The 16,239-nt window shown below is 37.3% G+C and overlaps 2 protein-coding genes and 1 long non-coding RNA gene across 3 annotated transcripts; all 3 read right to left on the reverse strand.

Annotated features, from left to right (window-relative positions):
- Positions 1-980: 980 nt before the first annotated feature.
- On the reverse strand, positions 981-4,817 carry LOC144437817 (uncharacterized). The gene is made up of 4 exons (XM_078126844.1): positions 4,341-4,817; positions 3,381-3,529; positions 2,429-2,633; positions 981-1,730 (listed from the first exon to the last, which is right to left on the reverse strand). Exons 1-4 carry the CDS (start codon positions 4,668-4,670, stop codon positions 1,479-1,481), a joined length of 936 nt encoding a protein of 311 aa, XP_077982970.1. The 5' UTR covers positions 4,671-4,817; the 3' UTR covers positions 981-1,478.
- A 985-nt stretch (positions 4,818-5,802) lies between these two features.
- Positions 5,803-12,968, reverse strand: LOC144438106 (uncharacterized). The gene is made up of 10 exons (XM_078127135.1): positions 12,911-12,968; positions 12,734-12,874; positions 11,921-11,981; positions 11,141-11,306; positions 10,493-10,696; positions 9,423-9,690; positions 8,624-8,817; positions 7,542-7,710; positions 6,608-6,756; positions 5,803-6,000 (listed from the first exon to the last, which is right to left on the reverse strand). Exons 1-10 carry the CDS (start codon positions 12,966-12,968, stop codon positions 5,803-5,805), a joined length of 1,608 nt encoding a protein of 535 aa, XP_077983261.1.
- Positions 12,969-12,979: 11 nt separating this feature from the next.
- LOC144437245 (uncharacterized) lies at positions 12,980-13,957 on the reverse strand. Its single transcript, XR_013481009.1, has 3 exons — positions 13,780-13,957; positions 13,254-13,318; positions 12,980-13,045 (listed from the first exon to the last, which is right to left on the reverse strand). It is a non-coding gene; the product is annotated as an uncharacterized LOC144437245 (long non-coding RNA).
- Positions 13,958-16,239: the final 2,282 nt, after the last annotated feature.

A 16,239-nucleotide genomic window follows, 5' to 3' on the forward strand; every position in this document is an offset into this window, starting at 1 on the left:
CTGAGAATACATGTAACAGCTTTTTAACTGTCTTTTTTAAAAATTTATGCATGAACCAATAGACTGAATCTCAACAGGCAGATTATTCCAGGCTTTGACGCCAGAGTATGAAATGGAAGATTGACCAAATGTTGTATGATTATATTCTAGAAAAAGTTTACGACTATGTCTTTGTCTTGTATCATAGGGATGATCTATAAGAGTAAAGTAATCTGTAATAGAGTGTGCAGACTTGTGATACATCAGATTATGTATAAAAGAGCTAACTTTAAATCTGTAAAGTTTGAAAATATTAAGGATTAGTGGAATAGGTATTTTCAACATTTGCTATGGTGGCGCTCTACTTCCTGTCTGTATGTATCTTGGGGGTATACATGGTATAGGTTACTTGTTGCTTTCCTCAATGTCTGAACAATATGAAAAATATCCCTGATTTACACTTCTATAGTCGATTTTCCGGTTCCAAGATGCATTGCACGAGAGGACGTCGCTTATGTTGTTAGATTTAGTCTTTATTACATTTGAAATAACATTTTCATCAGGAAATGATGGTAAGACATGTTGACCTCTTTAATTATGGGTGATTTTACAGAACAAAGACTGAATGCCATCGATGACAGAGTTGGATTTTACTGGAAAACCCAGGGTATGGTCAGGTGACAATCATCCCCCTCATTAGCGCGTGCAAACCCCACCTGTGCATACAGAATACATGGCATTGTATAGAGAGACGCGCAATGAATCTTGGAACTGGTAACAGGTCCATTGGATGATAACCCCAATTTGAGTGAGGGCGCTGTATTTTCAATTTCCTGTTTGCAGTCTGGAATGGCCTATTGAGATTGCATGTACCACTGATGTTAGTGAGTAGTGTGCAAAAAATCAAAGAAGTTAAAAGTACTTCTGAGAATGTCGAACCACAGCATACAAAAAATAAAACAAAAAAAGAAAACCGACATTTGTTATACAAATGAGTTTATTGAATATTTCAGTGACAAGAAACAGACAAATTTTGAAATATACACAGTATTATATCATTCAACCTTTTCATAAATTTATTACATTGTCTTTAATATATGTCTAAAAAACAGCTAAACCACCAAAAACACACAATATTTTCTTCCATAGTGTCAGTTTCATGGTATGATATATTTCGGATGAATGAGTCAGCTGATAGGATATATAGCATGTGTTGTCTATTAATAACACATAGAGTAGTAGCACATTAAAATACAAACATTTGTTCTGGTTTAAAGCCACTGAAATTATGAAACAAACAAAATAAAAAGTCCTGTTCAATTTTTTCTTCTTATATATACATACAGTCTTCAAAAAATATCCTGCACAATGGTCTTTGCATATCAATTTATGGACGATTTGATAATTTGTAAATGTGTGATTATATGGATGGACTTTTCGACAACCTGGTAATACACATTTTTTGTGATAATTCAGAAAGTACTTTTTTCTTTTCTGGTTTATGGTTTTCTCCACTCAAACTTAGCTAACGGATAAATAGCATCACAGAAAGCGATGTAATTAACGTCGTCTTTGTCGCCGATTTTAACATGGAACTGTTCATATAGAAGTTGGAATTCTCTTTCGCTGACTAAACTGTTGAGCTCCAGTTCACTGAGGACACGTCTGAATTGGGATCTAGAGACTGTACCGTTATGTACGCGGTCATAATCTTCAAACAGTGGGAACAACTGCATACTCCTTGTACGAACCTACCAAATATACAAAACAAAGGATTGATTTTAGATGCATGTAGGCTGAGCAAGATAATTAATAAAATATGCTCTGCACTTTGATATATTTTCTATTATATCATACAGGAGCCAAGATGTGGGATATATACTCTGGTCGTTCTACATCACGAGAATGCATGTCTATGTCACTAGTTCTGCTGTGTTCAAAATATGAGTCAAAAAGTTCAAAATTGCTTTCCTAATTGATTGTGTCAGATGCAGGTATCATGTGTCGACAGAACAAAAAAAGAATAAATGACAATACAAGTAGGTGGTAAATAACAAAATTTTGACCAGTTCCCTACATCAGATTTTAATGAGATTGATTTGCACCCAGACTGCAGCTGTACTAGGCAAATGAGATAACCACTCCCCAACTGATAATACGCCTTTCCAAAAATTTGCCATGGTGTGCTCTACTTCCTGTGTGTGTACCTTGGGGGTATACATGGTATAGGTTACTCGGTTAATCATAGAGCACTGCTGCTTTCCTTGATGTCTGAACAATATGAAAAAATCCCTGATTTACATTTCTACAGAATACCAAGGGATAAAGTTCTTAATAACCAGTACTATGAGGTGATGATACGCTCAATATGAGCGAGGGCGCTGTATTATCTATTTCCTGTTTGCAATCTGGAATGGCCTATTAACCATTAATTAAATTGATTACATACCCTATTAGCTAATCTTTCCAGTGTCTGCTGCAAGCACATTTTTTCTTCCGGAGGGAGAACATTCTGTTCCACTTCTACGGGTACACGGTATTGTTGTGGTGTTAACAACAGTGCCTTCTCTAAATTCTTCACGGTAAAGATGCCTTCTATCTCATCATTGAATTTCAAGTATTCCACATAGTTGGGATCTACTGGAGACTGGAAACTGAAGGAGTAGAGATGAATAGCGATTAATTGTCAGTATTGTAACTTATTGCATTAAGAATTTACCATGCTTGGGGTAATGGGTGGCTGAGTGGTTAAACCACTTGCCTCTTATCACTGCGGCCGGGGTTCGATCCCATTCAGGGTTTGATTAAATTTACCACACTGTAAGAAGAGTGTCGTTCAGTTTGACTCTACCGAACAACGCAGGCTTTCCTCAGGTACTCTGGTTTACTCCTACATTAACACTGAACCCATGAGGGATGGCCCTCACTGGACTTCTTGGGAGACAAGTGTTTATATACTTAGATGTTTATGATATCGATGGTCTATCTATTCACTACTTGAAGGTCCTTAATGATTTCAATGATGAACGTTTCAATGATGTTCGTGTTACGTACGACTGTGCATTCGTCACTATTTTAGATGTCTTAGTTTGTTGTCTTGACCAATCAGATCTCTTGATTTGCACCATCAATATACTGGTATAATATAATGCCATTTACTAGTATTTCATTTTGCCAGCCATCGACAAAATCAGAGAATGTTGAAGGTATAGTTGAAATGAAGTTGAAACGTGAATTTTTATAAAGGAGGGCACTCTGATGAGCAATATTCACATGAAGTTTGTTGTTCATAACCTCACTGGATCAACTGTAGCAATGTTAGTCTATGTATAAGGTACCCAGTGACAGAGCACCCTCACTCATCTATAGTGTAGTTGGAGTTAAACATTGAGCATACTTACGCTTGTTCAAGAATGGCGACCTCTGACCCCTTTAAACCAAGATTGGCAGGATCCAAAGCACGACGGAATGTCTCCTTCTTCATGCGTCCTGTACGAAGTTTGTCGTAATCACGTAGGAATTCCAAAATACGAATCCTCTCTTTCATCACCTGAGAAAATAAGAACAGATGTTAGAATTTTCAGAAATCATGTCAAATGATAGACTTGAATTATTTTAAATATCCAAGTTCAATCATAATGTACATAACAACTGCCGACATCAGACCGTGGACAAACGGAAACTGTTACAAACAGGGAAAGTAAACAAATGAATTGGATTAATAATACTTGGCACAGCATGTTGGAACAGCAGAGACTTGTATTACATTTCATGGTTTAATAAGAACAGTTTTATGGCCTCTTTATGTGTATGTGATTTGTTTGTGAACATAAACTATTGCCAGTTATGTGACATGGCCATAAAATTGTATTTATTGGTTAGAATTTTGAGATTGATTAACAAAGACATGATGTTAATGACTGTGTGGGTGGCTGTGAATGAATTTTAAATTTCATCTCATGCATCTCAGGACTTCTAGAGTAACAACTTTGACATACTGTGAGTGGAGGTGTAAATGGTAACGATACTGTATAGGAACTAGACTGTGAGTGGAGGTGTAAATGGTAACGATACTGTATAGGAACTAGACTGTGAGTGGAGGTGTAAATGGAAACAATACTGTATAGGAACTAGACTATATCATACTGGAAAAAAATGGTGTACATCATGTAAATTGAGCTTGTGGAAGTTTTCAAGAAAAAAAATGACAGGTTCATTTACTCTTAAATAGTAGTCCCTGTTGTATTAATACTAATACCAAAATATTAAGATATAAGTTATAACACAGACTGATATTTTTATAGTTCATGTATTAATTTGCAGGAACTTCATTTTGTCAGTTTGTTGCTGATTTCACTCACCTTGGACTTGATTTTGGTGAGAACACTGTCGACGTCTGTGCATGCATTCTTCTCTAGATTAACCACTCTACTGTTGACAGCGTGTAGTTCAACCAATCTTTCCTGATACTTCATGTCTTGTTTGACACCTGGTTGTAACTCTTCTAAGAACCTCAAATAATTAAACCCAAAATTATCTGCAAATTTCATTTCCAAAGCAATCATTTCATCTTCTGTTGCGGTGAGGCTGAGATACGTCAAACACTGACGAAATTGTGAGTTGGTCACGTGGCCGCGATTATGACGATCGAAGTCCTGGAAACAAGGCTTTGCGAGAACTCGTCGTTGCATGGCTCTCCATTACGTTGTCTACGATTGAAACCACCATTCCATCGACGTTGTTCCAGTTTGTTGTACCAGGTTTATCCATTAAGAAGGTGTCTTGTGTAGGAACTTCGTTTGTTGGGGTCTTCTCTAAGTTTGGCTCAACTTGAGTAAACACTGGTAATAGATAAAAAGATCCACAAACCATAAATCCTACTTAAGCAACACAGGAAACAGTATTTTTCTGTTTTAACCAAGTGTTGACATACATTTAGCTTTATCCAAGGAATTCAAAATAAGTTTGACAACTTCTCATTTTGATATAAACGCTGATTTCTAAATATCAAATTTGAATCAAAACACTAATGAAAAATGAAGTTACTAATTATTAGTTCGGTATTCACAGAACATCAAATTTTTATTTTCATGTACATTAATTTGATAAAAGACAACTAATTTTGAATAAATTATGACATTTATAAGACACAAATATTTCTCTGTAATTAATGCGATCTAGCAAGTTGGTCAAATACAGTTTTAATAATAACAATAGAGTGAATTTATAATGTGCCTGTTTTTTGAAGAGCTCCAGTTGCAGACACAGAACTACTAACAGAATGAGAGGATACAGAGAGACAATTTGAAAATATGGTAAGGATGCAGAGAGAAGTGTGTAAGTGAGTGAGAGTTAAGATTGAAATGGGTAGGTTTTAAGGGCAGAGTGGAAGGAAGACTTAGAGTTAGAGTGACAAAGAGCGAAGACTTCAAAACTGAAGCAGTGTAAGAAAGGGAACGCTCACCGAGCTTCTTTAGTGACAAAAATTGCAATCTATTTTTCATCTTGATGTAAAAGCCCACATTAGATTAGGATTTTTAAGTTTTTCACTTTAGTACAGTCACTATAGAAATCTTATATCATATTATTATTACTTTTCAATATCTTAAAGGCCTATGTTTCAATCCTAGGCCATCACATCAGTGTTAATTATCTTAATGAGGATTAATTGAGATCATTCTTTTGTTCTAGACCAACTTTTTGAGGCAAAAAAAATAATTTTCAAACCTAAATTCAAATCCTACTTTGCAGTGGGCCTTTACACATCTAAACGAAAAATATATTGCAATTTTTTTTAACATTACATGGACACTGTTGCTATAGTTACCTGTGTCGACATCTACTGAAGTTTGGCCAGAGTACTCTACCGGGGTGTTTAGGATCATTATAGTAAGCACACAGAGCAAGAAACTCTGCCTCGGACAAGTTACTCAAACCCATGGCTGTTAGACCAATACGGAAACGGGTCTGTGAGATTGAACCATTGCGTAGCGGATCAAAGTCTTGGAAGTATTCATTCACCTGAAAGATAACGAAGAATTAGTAAATAAAAAATACCACATAAATAACGTCATACTAAAGTACATATATCTATCACACATTTTGATTTTAGTATCCGGTAGGTTTTTTTCCAGTGTACAAGTGTGTATATATTTTTTATGTAAACATGTACACATTATTTTCTTGTGTACAAGTTTATACATTGTTTTCTAGTGTACAAGTATGTATATTTTTTCAAGTATACAAATGTATACATTTTCTAATGTAAAAGTTTCACTTTGTACAGAGGCTGGTACTTGTTTTCAACCACACAGTGTGCCCTCTAATGATAGCTAAAATTTGTTGTTGTGAGTCAAAATGAGAAAAACCGAGATTTCTTGTGAGTCACCACATAGTATAAAGAGATAGGGGAATGCCAAATTTTGGTTCGTCACTAGATATTGTGTGCATCAGTGGCGTGTCAAATTGGCTGAGAGGACACACTAATCACACATACATGTATGTTTGTACCTTGAATTTTTTTCCCTTCTTTTGCAGTGAACCATCACTTAGCCCACCAGTGTACTGGTGTACCTACCACCGTTCCTTTTTACATCTTAGATAAAAAAAATAAAGTACATGTTCCTACCCAGATCCTATTAACTAATGAATGATGTCGTATTCTGCCTAAAACTTCTTCAAAGTTGACTTTACTGATATCAACAGGTTTCTTGGTCACAACAGAAGCATCTCCTGCATCTTTCATTTCATCACTTCCAATAGTAAAGCCAACAAACTCTGCAATAAAATAGACAATGTATAACAATCATTAACAAAAAATATGAGTGTGGCAGACAAATCTCAAATTTAAAGTTTAAAGGACTATGTTTCAATCCCAGGTCATTGCATTAGTGTTATCTTAATAAAGTTTGCATGAGTTTTTGGGTAAGGAACACAATTTGAAAATGAATTATAGAAAGAAAACAAATTAACTTATCATAGTGAAGAAATCATTTTTTTTTACCCTTTCTTCTTCAACAACAACAACAACAACAACAACAACAACAACAACGACAACAACGACGACGACGACGACGACGACGACGACAACAACAACAACAAGGTAATATTAGATATGTACCACAAATTACTTGCACTGGTGCACACACATACTAGTGGTATTTTCACTGCAGTGCAATATCAAAAACATTATTGCATACCTAGCTGTATACAAATGATATACAAGTGAGGACGCAATCGTTCACTACACACAAAATCATGTGATTGCACTGTATGATTTTTATGGAAATTTGCCATATCAGATAAACATATATAATAACAGAACCCCATGCCACATGAGTTCCAGTGTGGGTACTCAGGGTATCTGCACTCATGCTTTCTGCTGCACTTTCACAAGTGTGGTGAGTGAAAGTGCAGGTGCAGAAAACACTGCAAGCACTCATACAAATACACTGAGTACGCCACACTACACTCGCTATGCTCGTGAGAGTACGGGCGCAGAAAGTTAACTGAAGTAAATTTCTGGATTGAATGATTGTAACTTGACAAATCAGATATATTACCTCTGTCCACAGCTTGGACAAATGCTGGATAGTTGACATCTCCACGGCGTTCTGGGTCTTCAAATTTACGACAAAGTAACTTGAAGTCTTCTGATTGCACATTGAGACTCAAGAAATGTAAGATACGACCAAACTGGGAAAATGTGATGTTTCTTGTATTTGCTTTGCTCTGTTGAAAAGACAGAAATTAACTTGTAATGAACCTCATGGTTCTTTGAACTGGGACTGAGTGTCACAGAGTTTTGAAACCTACAAGGCCTTAAAAAACAACTTGTTTGGTTCCGGTTCCCCGACCCCACCTAGTTTTTTACGCTGACCCTAAACTGTTTTTAATGTATTCGAGAAAAATAAAATAAAATCGCGAAAATTGTGAAGTCTCGCAAGAAATAGTGGATGTGGAAAATGACATCAACTTAAAAAGACAATATAAAACTGTTCTTCCAATCTGTAATGGCTGTACATCTGATGAGATGAAGCCAATAACACAGAGAGAGACCATATGGAAAACTACAGAAAACATAACTACCTGAACTAGTCACACATGAAAAAAAAAATCCAAAAAAAACTCCCAAAACATCTACCTACCCCACCTATTCTAAAATTGAGTGTAATCGGAACCGCACAATTTTTATTTTTAGGCCTAACACCCAAGCAAAATGATTTCACTTATATACCTGATATTCATGCTATAAATGATAGTGGTACACACTGAATTTGCTTTTCTGGGATGTAACAGATTGTATTGTCTATAGATAGACAAGTATTGAAAAGATTTTATAATAGGCCTTTCCAAAATTTGCCATGGTGGCGCTCTACTTCCTGTCTGTGTACCTTGGGGGTATACATTGTATAGGTTACTCAGTTAATCATAGAACACTCCTGCTTTCCCCTATGTCGGAACAATACGAAAAAAATCCCTGATTTACACTTCTACAGAATACCAAGAAACAAAGCTCTTAAGAAACGATACTATGAGGTGATGATACCTCCAATTTGAGTGAGGGCGGTGTATTCTCAATTTCCTGTTTAAAAACTAAGCCTCCTTCAAAAGAAAAAAAAAAAGAGTTAAAAATTGTACATACTCTGTCATAGTCTTTGAAATAGGCATACATCACGATACGTCGTTCTTGTACGGTTACTGACAAATCCATCAATACCTCAGCTACTCTGGCTTCTTCTACATCACTCAATGGATTGAGATATCTGGACAAAGCACCTAGTGGTGGTCTTTTCACTTCCATTGTTGGTTTCTTCTCCAAGTCTGGGTCATTAAATGCTGCAGATACAAACAAGTGAAATGATGACGGTATCCCATGTTATTTATCAATTATATATATAGATACATGTAGCAAGTTGATTGGTAAGAATGCACCATAAAATTAAAATATATACACCAACATTTTATGCTATGCTCCTTTATTTTCTTTAATACAATTGTCCGATTAAAATTGAATTTCAAATCTATTTTCGTCAACAACTTGCAGAATTGTAATTCCCCCCCCCCCCCCTCCCCCCCTGGATATGGGTGGGCAGGGGGCGGATGAACATTTTTTTTTTTTTTTTTTTAAATATTTTTTTTATTTTCCAAAAGATTTTTTATTTAGTCATCTGACAAGAAAGCAATCAATATGATCCAGTTAACTGCCTCGTCTTCACTTGTCATTGAATGGGTTTACTGTGTTTATACACTCCTACTTATCCCTTCATGAAAAGAGTGAAGAGAATTTTCATCAAAGCTTGTCCCCTTGTGCTTGGCAGATGTTACTGAGTTAGCTTATGTCTATATTCTTACATTGAAATTTTACCTCCCTCCCACATACAATCTTTTTTGTGACGTCACCTAACCATTTCACTTCATTGATCTCTTTCAACAAGACTTACCATTTTCCATCAGGTCACAGAATTCCTTGTATCGTACTCTGCCGTCTTTGATTTTGTAGTAATCCACCACTTTCTGTATATCACTGCGTGATAACTGTGCCTCCTTGCCCACAGCCAATGACAGACCACAGATGAACTGGTTCTCGGTGATAATGTAGCTACGTAGTCTGTCGTGATCATGGAAAAATTCAGTGGTACGGATACCATTTTTGTACACAGCTGTACGGATCTTGTCAAAGACATCATCAACGGACCGTGGTGCTACAGTCTGAATTAGAAAAAAAAACACATTAAGACTTTTATAATCTTGATTTGATCACTGAGCAATATCAAACCTTCTGATTTTTTGATTTTTTTTTTTTTTTTGGGGGGGGGGGGTAATTATACCAACCCCTAATCTACACAATTCATTGAACCAATATAGAACCAAACAACAGAAATCATAGTTGATAGAAGTAGTTTGCAAATGTGATATTTTCCTATAACTAGATATTATGCCCCAATATTTTTCTTTGTTCAGCCAAGGAAAATACAAGTGACCTCAGGGCACTTGTTACTTCTCGGCAAGTGACTCATAGTGACAACCCTTAGGTCATGAGTATTTTCCAGCTGAATGAAGAAACAATATTGGGAATAATATAATTATACCATCGCCAGTGATATAAAAGTAAAATTGGGGAAAGTAATGGCACTTTTGAAAGTTTTTACTCATATTTCGAACACAGCAGAACCAGTGACATAGACAATGTGTTGTCGTGACATAGGCATGCGTTGTTGTGAGGTAGAACGACCAGAGTATATATTCCATATTTTTTTATTGAACCTGGCTTGCGCATGGTACAATACTACATTTTATCTGTCTCAACTACCCATTTCGAGTACCACAGGAAGGTCTTGTGTATTGGTAATAGCCAAACGATGTAATTTGAAAACAATCTATTGGATGACTAATTTTCTTCTTCATAACAGACATTTCCAATGCCTCATCAGCATCACTGATGAGACAATAATGATAAATTAATCCTCTGGGGAAAATACATCAAATCAGAAATTCCTACACGTTGACTTACCTTGGCTGGTATGTTATACTCAGCTTTAGCTGGGCTACCTGGATATTCTAAATCCTCAACCAAGGTGTCTTTGATAGCCTCTACATCATGGTGGAAATTCAAGTAGTTACAGAGACTAGCTTTACTTGGATCCAGGTATTTCTGAGCCAGTGTTTGCATCTCATTCTCTGTCACGTCTGGTGGACCAGGAAAACTACGATAGAACTGTAACACAAATGAAAATAAAGTTCAACGTCTGACCGAAAAAATAAAGATCTACAGATAGGACGATATTCCAACAGAAAATCCTCGCATCAATAACTATACTATACTACGCTGTTTTGATTTGTGATATGTAACTATATCAGGTATCTATGTTACACTGTGATGTAGCGTTTAAAGTCTAATTTCAAACACAGTATGTATGTCACATGACTGTCACATGATGTCCATGTGATTTCTTCCTTTCATGACTTTCTGTGACCAACCCATTGTGGTGACTCTGTCAAAATCTTCATAACACATTTGTCATGTGACTGTCACATGATGTCCATGTGATTTCTTTCTGACATGCCTTTCTGTGACCAATCCATTCTGGTGTCTGTCAACATCTACATAACACATTTGTCATGTGACTGTCACATGGTGTCCATGTGATTTCTTTCTTACCTGGCTTTCTGTGACCAATCCATTGTGGTGTCTGTCAAAGTCTTCGTAACAAGTTCTGACATTGATTCCATGGTATTTATAAAATGGTGCAATTCTCCTCAGAATATCAGTACATCTACTACGAAAGGATGGACTGAGAGGACGTTGAGAGCGATGTGTCCCCAGACTAAAGGATATAAAGAAAATAACGTTTTGGAAATGTGTCACATAACAACTATATAAAATCTCGACTGAGAGCAATAAATATCAATAGCGACTTCACAATAAATGTCAGTATGTGTCAGATGATAAACACATCTAATTGCATTTTGGAAAACAACAGCCACTAGTATTGAGGGTGATAAATATTTATAACGACCTTATAATAAATGTGTCTAAAAGATAAACATAATTCTGAAATTGTCACTGAGGGTAATAAACATTAATAATGACTCCACAATATCCCATGGTGATTACATCAACAATATAAACTTCACCATATCCCTTCATAATTATAACAATAGCAATTTCACTATATTCCAGGGTAATAATACCAATAATGACTTTGTCATATCCCACTATGATTATATGAGTAATAACCTCATTATATCATTAATAACTTTGTGACATCACAGGTTTATAATGCTACTTATGAAATATTATCATACCAGGAGAATAATCGATATAATGACCCAAGAATTTCAAAAGGTTAACAATACAATAATGACTTTGTGATATCTGGGCAATATATTTCATTATCTCATCTGTAATAAGTATTCAATAGCAAAGTGATATACTTACTATTCTGTGACTTCTACTTTTCTTGCTTGTGGTTCAGTCTTCAAATCATTTGGTTCAAAAACTGTGAAAAATACAATTTTAGATAAAAAAGTTACCACTCACTTTTAAAATAATGTCACATAAATTGTTCTAAAATTACTGTCAATCAATCAATCATTCAATCAATCAATCAATCAGTCAATCTATCAATTAATCAATCACGCAATCAATCAATCAATCAATCAGTCAGTCAGTCAGTCAGTCAATCAATCACTCAGTCAGTCAGTCAGTCAGTCAGTCAATCAATCAATCAATCAATCAATCAATCAATCAATCAATCACTCAATCAATCAATCAATCACTCAATCAATCACTCACTCACTCACTCAATCAGTCAATCAGTCAATCAATCAATCAATCAATCGAGTGCCTGTATCCAATACAAAGTAAAGTTCAGAGGCACTGTACAGTTAAATATTGAAAACCTTCGCGTTTTAAGGTTTTTCCTGAAGGCATTGACTGTGGGTGTCTGTCAGAGCTCCGGTGTCAATTTGTTTTAAAGACGAGGTGTGGCATGTGAGAAAGCATGGCCACCAAAGGAATTAATTTTAATATTGTCACTGAAAACATTTCATTTTTAGTGACTCTCATAATGTCAGTAATGCAGGTTTAATGAAAAAAAAACATACATCGACAGGACAACATCTTTTGAACAGAAACATGTGACTACTCCAAAATTTGTGGTCAATATGTGTTATTGATTTTGATTTTACTAGTTCATAACCCTGTTACCCAATTAAACAGATATTCTGTGTACTATCCCAGAATACTCACCACAATCGATGACATCAGAGAATTTACGATAATTAATCATTCCATCGTTTTTATCTTCGTATTTATCTGTCAGTGCCTGCTCATCTTCGGGGAATAGTTGTATTCCAAAGCTTTGATCCAGAACACACTTAAATTGTGATGCTGTGGGGAAAAAAATGCATACTTTTAATTACAAACATCTGTTCCCAATGTAACGTTCGATAAAGATGCACACAGACACTGTAGCTGAAGTCATCAATACCAAGTTCTTTTATTTCCAAGTCCACATTAAATAAGGCGAAATTCAGTAGTACATACAGTAGAAGAAAAGACCTGTGTATAGGAAGTACAGAAAATATCCGTATAAATAATACAGCTAGGCAGTATATTACAATACAAGCAATACAGCAACAAATTCAATGTATTGTTACATCAGAGAGATCACATGCTGAGCAATGAATAGACTAGATGACTACACCATTACAGCATTACAATAATATAAAGATCTGTTGATTGCTTACTAATAATACACAAAACTCACCCTGACAGGATGCAACCTGAATCTGTTATCCTAAACAATTCTCTGTGCTTGTCACACTAAAACACCTGTTTAAGTAATAAACAACAATGTCAGTGTCTTACAAAATTGTACAGAACACTCCATAAATCGTACAGAACACTCCATAAATGCAAGTTACATGTGCGTGTAAACATAAAATTCATCTGACGTGGCCTCACTAAACGTACGCTGATGAAACTATCCATAGAAAATACCTTTACATATGGAATGGCTATGACTGGAAGTCACTTCATAAATGGTACTAGACTTGAATTTATGTCAACAATAACGTGAAATATCAAAGTTGTAAAATTACTGTGGCGATGAACGGTAATAACTGAACAATAAACACTTGTCTGTGCGTCGGCAAACTGCTGTGCACGTACACAGTACAATAGCATAGCTGCCGTGCACACAAATATGCATCTAACAATGTAAACCAAAAACGTTCATAAAATTGGCTGAAAACTATTACAAAAATCTACAAATATAACCCAAGGACGCTTACCAAGCAGGGATTCATGCAGGTTTTCCATAAGTTGTGGCATAAGCACTCAATTCTGTGATAATTTGACAACAAAACTTTCAGTGAGCGCGCCAGAAATCACAGCGACCAATAGTTTAGTGATATACGCATGCCCGGGATGCATGCACAAACCAAAGTGCGCCCTCAACACATGGATGAGTAAATTTGCAGTCTCACACACTTCCCTGCTTGCTGGTTGATGTCCCAGCAACCATTTTAAACAAAAAAAAATCAATTCTGAGAGTTTAATAATTGTGTCATTAATAAATGTGATTGAACTAAGTTAGCTAGAACTTGTGGATCAAGTTTGGGCAGTGTGTTAGTATTAACATCACCAGAATTTGACTCACTAATTGCTGATTGTGGTAAGTGATGTGGGTTTGAATGTAACCCAGCGTTCACCCTTGTTGATCGCCTCAACTGTGTACAATCATCATCTGTCGAAGATTGGTTGGGTTCTGCATCAGAATGTTCAGGCAAACCTGTCCTGGAGGGCTGAGGTGACTCTTCACGGACCATCAAGGTATCGTCCTGACATTCTGTCCTTGGTTTGTCACCTTTGACATCTGTGGAGATGCAAGTGGGTGCTATCTGTTCCTCTGGTTGGCCCAGGATGTGATCCAAGCTTTTACTGTCTATGCAAAAGTCATCATGGTCATCTTCGCTATCACTGTCCTCCGTCTGTTCATTCAGGGGCACTGTTTCCTGCTTACAGCTGTCCATGACACCCTCATCCATCTCCTTAATCATGTGTCTAGCATCTAGCAACTCACGTCTGTGCACAGTTCTCACTGGTCGTTCTTTATCAAAGGGTTCAACGACATAAGTGTGACCACCCGTGTGCAACCTATTGATTACACGGTATGGCTCGGAGTCCCATGTATCCTGTATCTTGTTCCTGCCTCTAATGGCTCTGTTCCTACAGAATACAGTTGTGCCCACAGGCAAATCAGTTTCATCTGCCTTAGCATCATTCCTGTCACGCCTCCTTTTGGCTTCTCTCTCAGTGTTTTGTGATGCCACCTCAAAAGCATCTTTCAACCTCTTCTGGTGTTCTAAAACCCAATCATCCATCTGGCTCTCTGTGCTTTCACGACCCTCTGTACCAAGCAGGTGATCTATTGGAAGGGTAGGCTCTCGGCCAAAGAAGAGATAGTGCGGGGAATACCCAGTGGATGAATGTGGCGTTACATTATATGCGTGGACAATCTCTGGTAAGTGCTCTGGCCATTTCCGTTTCTTCTCCGGAGGGAGAGTACGCAGCCTATCATGAAGTGTACGGTTATACCGTTCACACTGTCCGTTTCCTTCTGTGGTATGAGGTGGTGTGACTCTTCCTCATGCCATAAACTTGACACAGCTCTTGTATTACCTTGCTTTCAAAATTGCGACCCTGGTCGCTATGGATCCGTTGTGGGACGCCAAATCTCACAAACCAGTCTCTAACCAGAGTACGGGCTACAGTAACAGCTTTCTGATCTCTTGTTGGGATCGCCTGAGTAAATTTTGTGAATATGTCGGTAAGTACAAGAACGTTCTCCGTGCCATTGGAACTGGGTTCGAGCATGGTGAAGTCCATTGCAAGTACTTCCAGCGGTCTTGAAGCAGTTAAGGAACCCATGGTAGGACGCAATCGCTTCCCTGCTTTGGCCAAAGTACACCGCGGGCAGGTGCGACAGTAGTTGGCAACGTCAGCTATCATACCAGGCCAGTAACACCTACTCCTCACCAGTGCAGTAGTTTTCTCTGCAGCCTGATGTCCAACTTTGTCGTGAACAGCGTTCAGAACCTTCCCTTTCAGAGCATCTGGAAGTATCAGCTGGTTCACTTCCCTCCCTGCATCATGCACAACTCGATAAAGAGCACCATCCTTTTCTCGGATTCTCTTCCAATTCCGCAGAAGTTTGCGAACTTCTTTTGGCTCCTTCATCAGTTGGCGGTTGGTTGGGGGATGTTTAGACTTCCAATAGAACCACAGTCTACCCACAACATCATCAGCAGACTGCATCAGTTTAAGGTCACTTTCTTGTATCAAGGGGAAAGTAGAACTCGCTTTCGGTTCTATTTTGCTCGACTTGGACCTAATTTCGTTGAGCAACACAGTGGCTGTCTTCTGTTCAGCTGCAATACGGACAACACGAGGTACAGCAGTAGACAATCTAGCACTTGAAGTGTCCTTGGTGACAAAGTCTATGTTGGTTTCTTCTAGTCTAGCACACCTTGCCTGATCAGTGTGTCTTGTTTTACGACTCAATGCGTCTGCGTTTCCATTACTTCTACCAGACCTGTACTTTATACTAAAGTTGAACTGCGCCAACTCAGCTGCCCATCTTGTCTCGGTGGCCCCTAGCTTGGCAGTGGTCATGAGGTAGCTCAGTGGGTTATTGTCTGTGAAGACACTGAATTCGGCACCAATAAGCAAATCACGATATTTCTGGGTAA

This window comes from Glandiceps talaboti, chromosome 7, assembly GCF_964340395.1.
Source record: "Glandiceps talaboti chromosome 7, keGlaTala1.1, whole genome shotgun sequence".
In the NCBI taxonomy this organism is placed as follows: domain Eukaryota; kingdom Metazoa; phylum Hemichordata; class Enteropneusta; family Spengelidae; genus Glandiceps; species Glandiceps talaboti.

Coding starts and splice junctions, on each gene's coding strand:
- LOC144438106 (XM_078127135.1), bottom strand. CDS start 12,968: ATGACTTCAGCTACAGTGTCTGTGTGCATCTTTATCGAACGTTACATT. Junction 12,875..12,910: donor ACGTTACATTGGGAACAGAT/GTTTGTAATTAA, acceptor TTTTCCCCACAG/CATCACAATTTAAGTGTGTT. Junction 10,697..11,140: donor GATTGGTCACAGAAAGCCAG/GTAAGAAAGAAA, acceptor TTTGTGTTACAG/TTCTATCGTAGTTTTCCTGG.
- LOC144437817 (XM_078126844.1), bottom strand. CDS start 4,670: ATGCAACGACGAGTTCTCGCAAAGCCTTGTTTCCAGGACTTCGATCGT. Junction 3,530..4,340: donor TCACCAAAATCAAGTCCAAG/GTGAGTGAAATC, acceptor TTATTTTCTCAG/GTGATGAAAGAGAGGATTCG. Junction 1,731..2,428: donor TGGAAAGATTAGCTAATAGG/GTATGTAATCAA, acceptor TATATTTGGTAG/GTTCGTACAAGGAGTATGCA.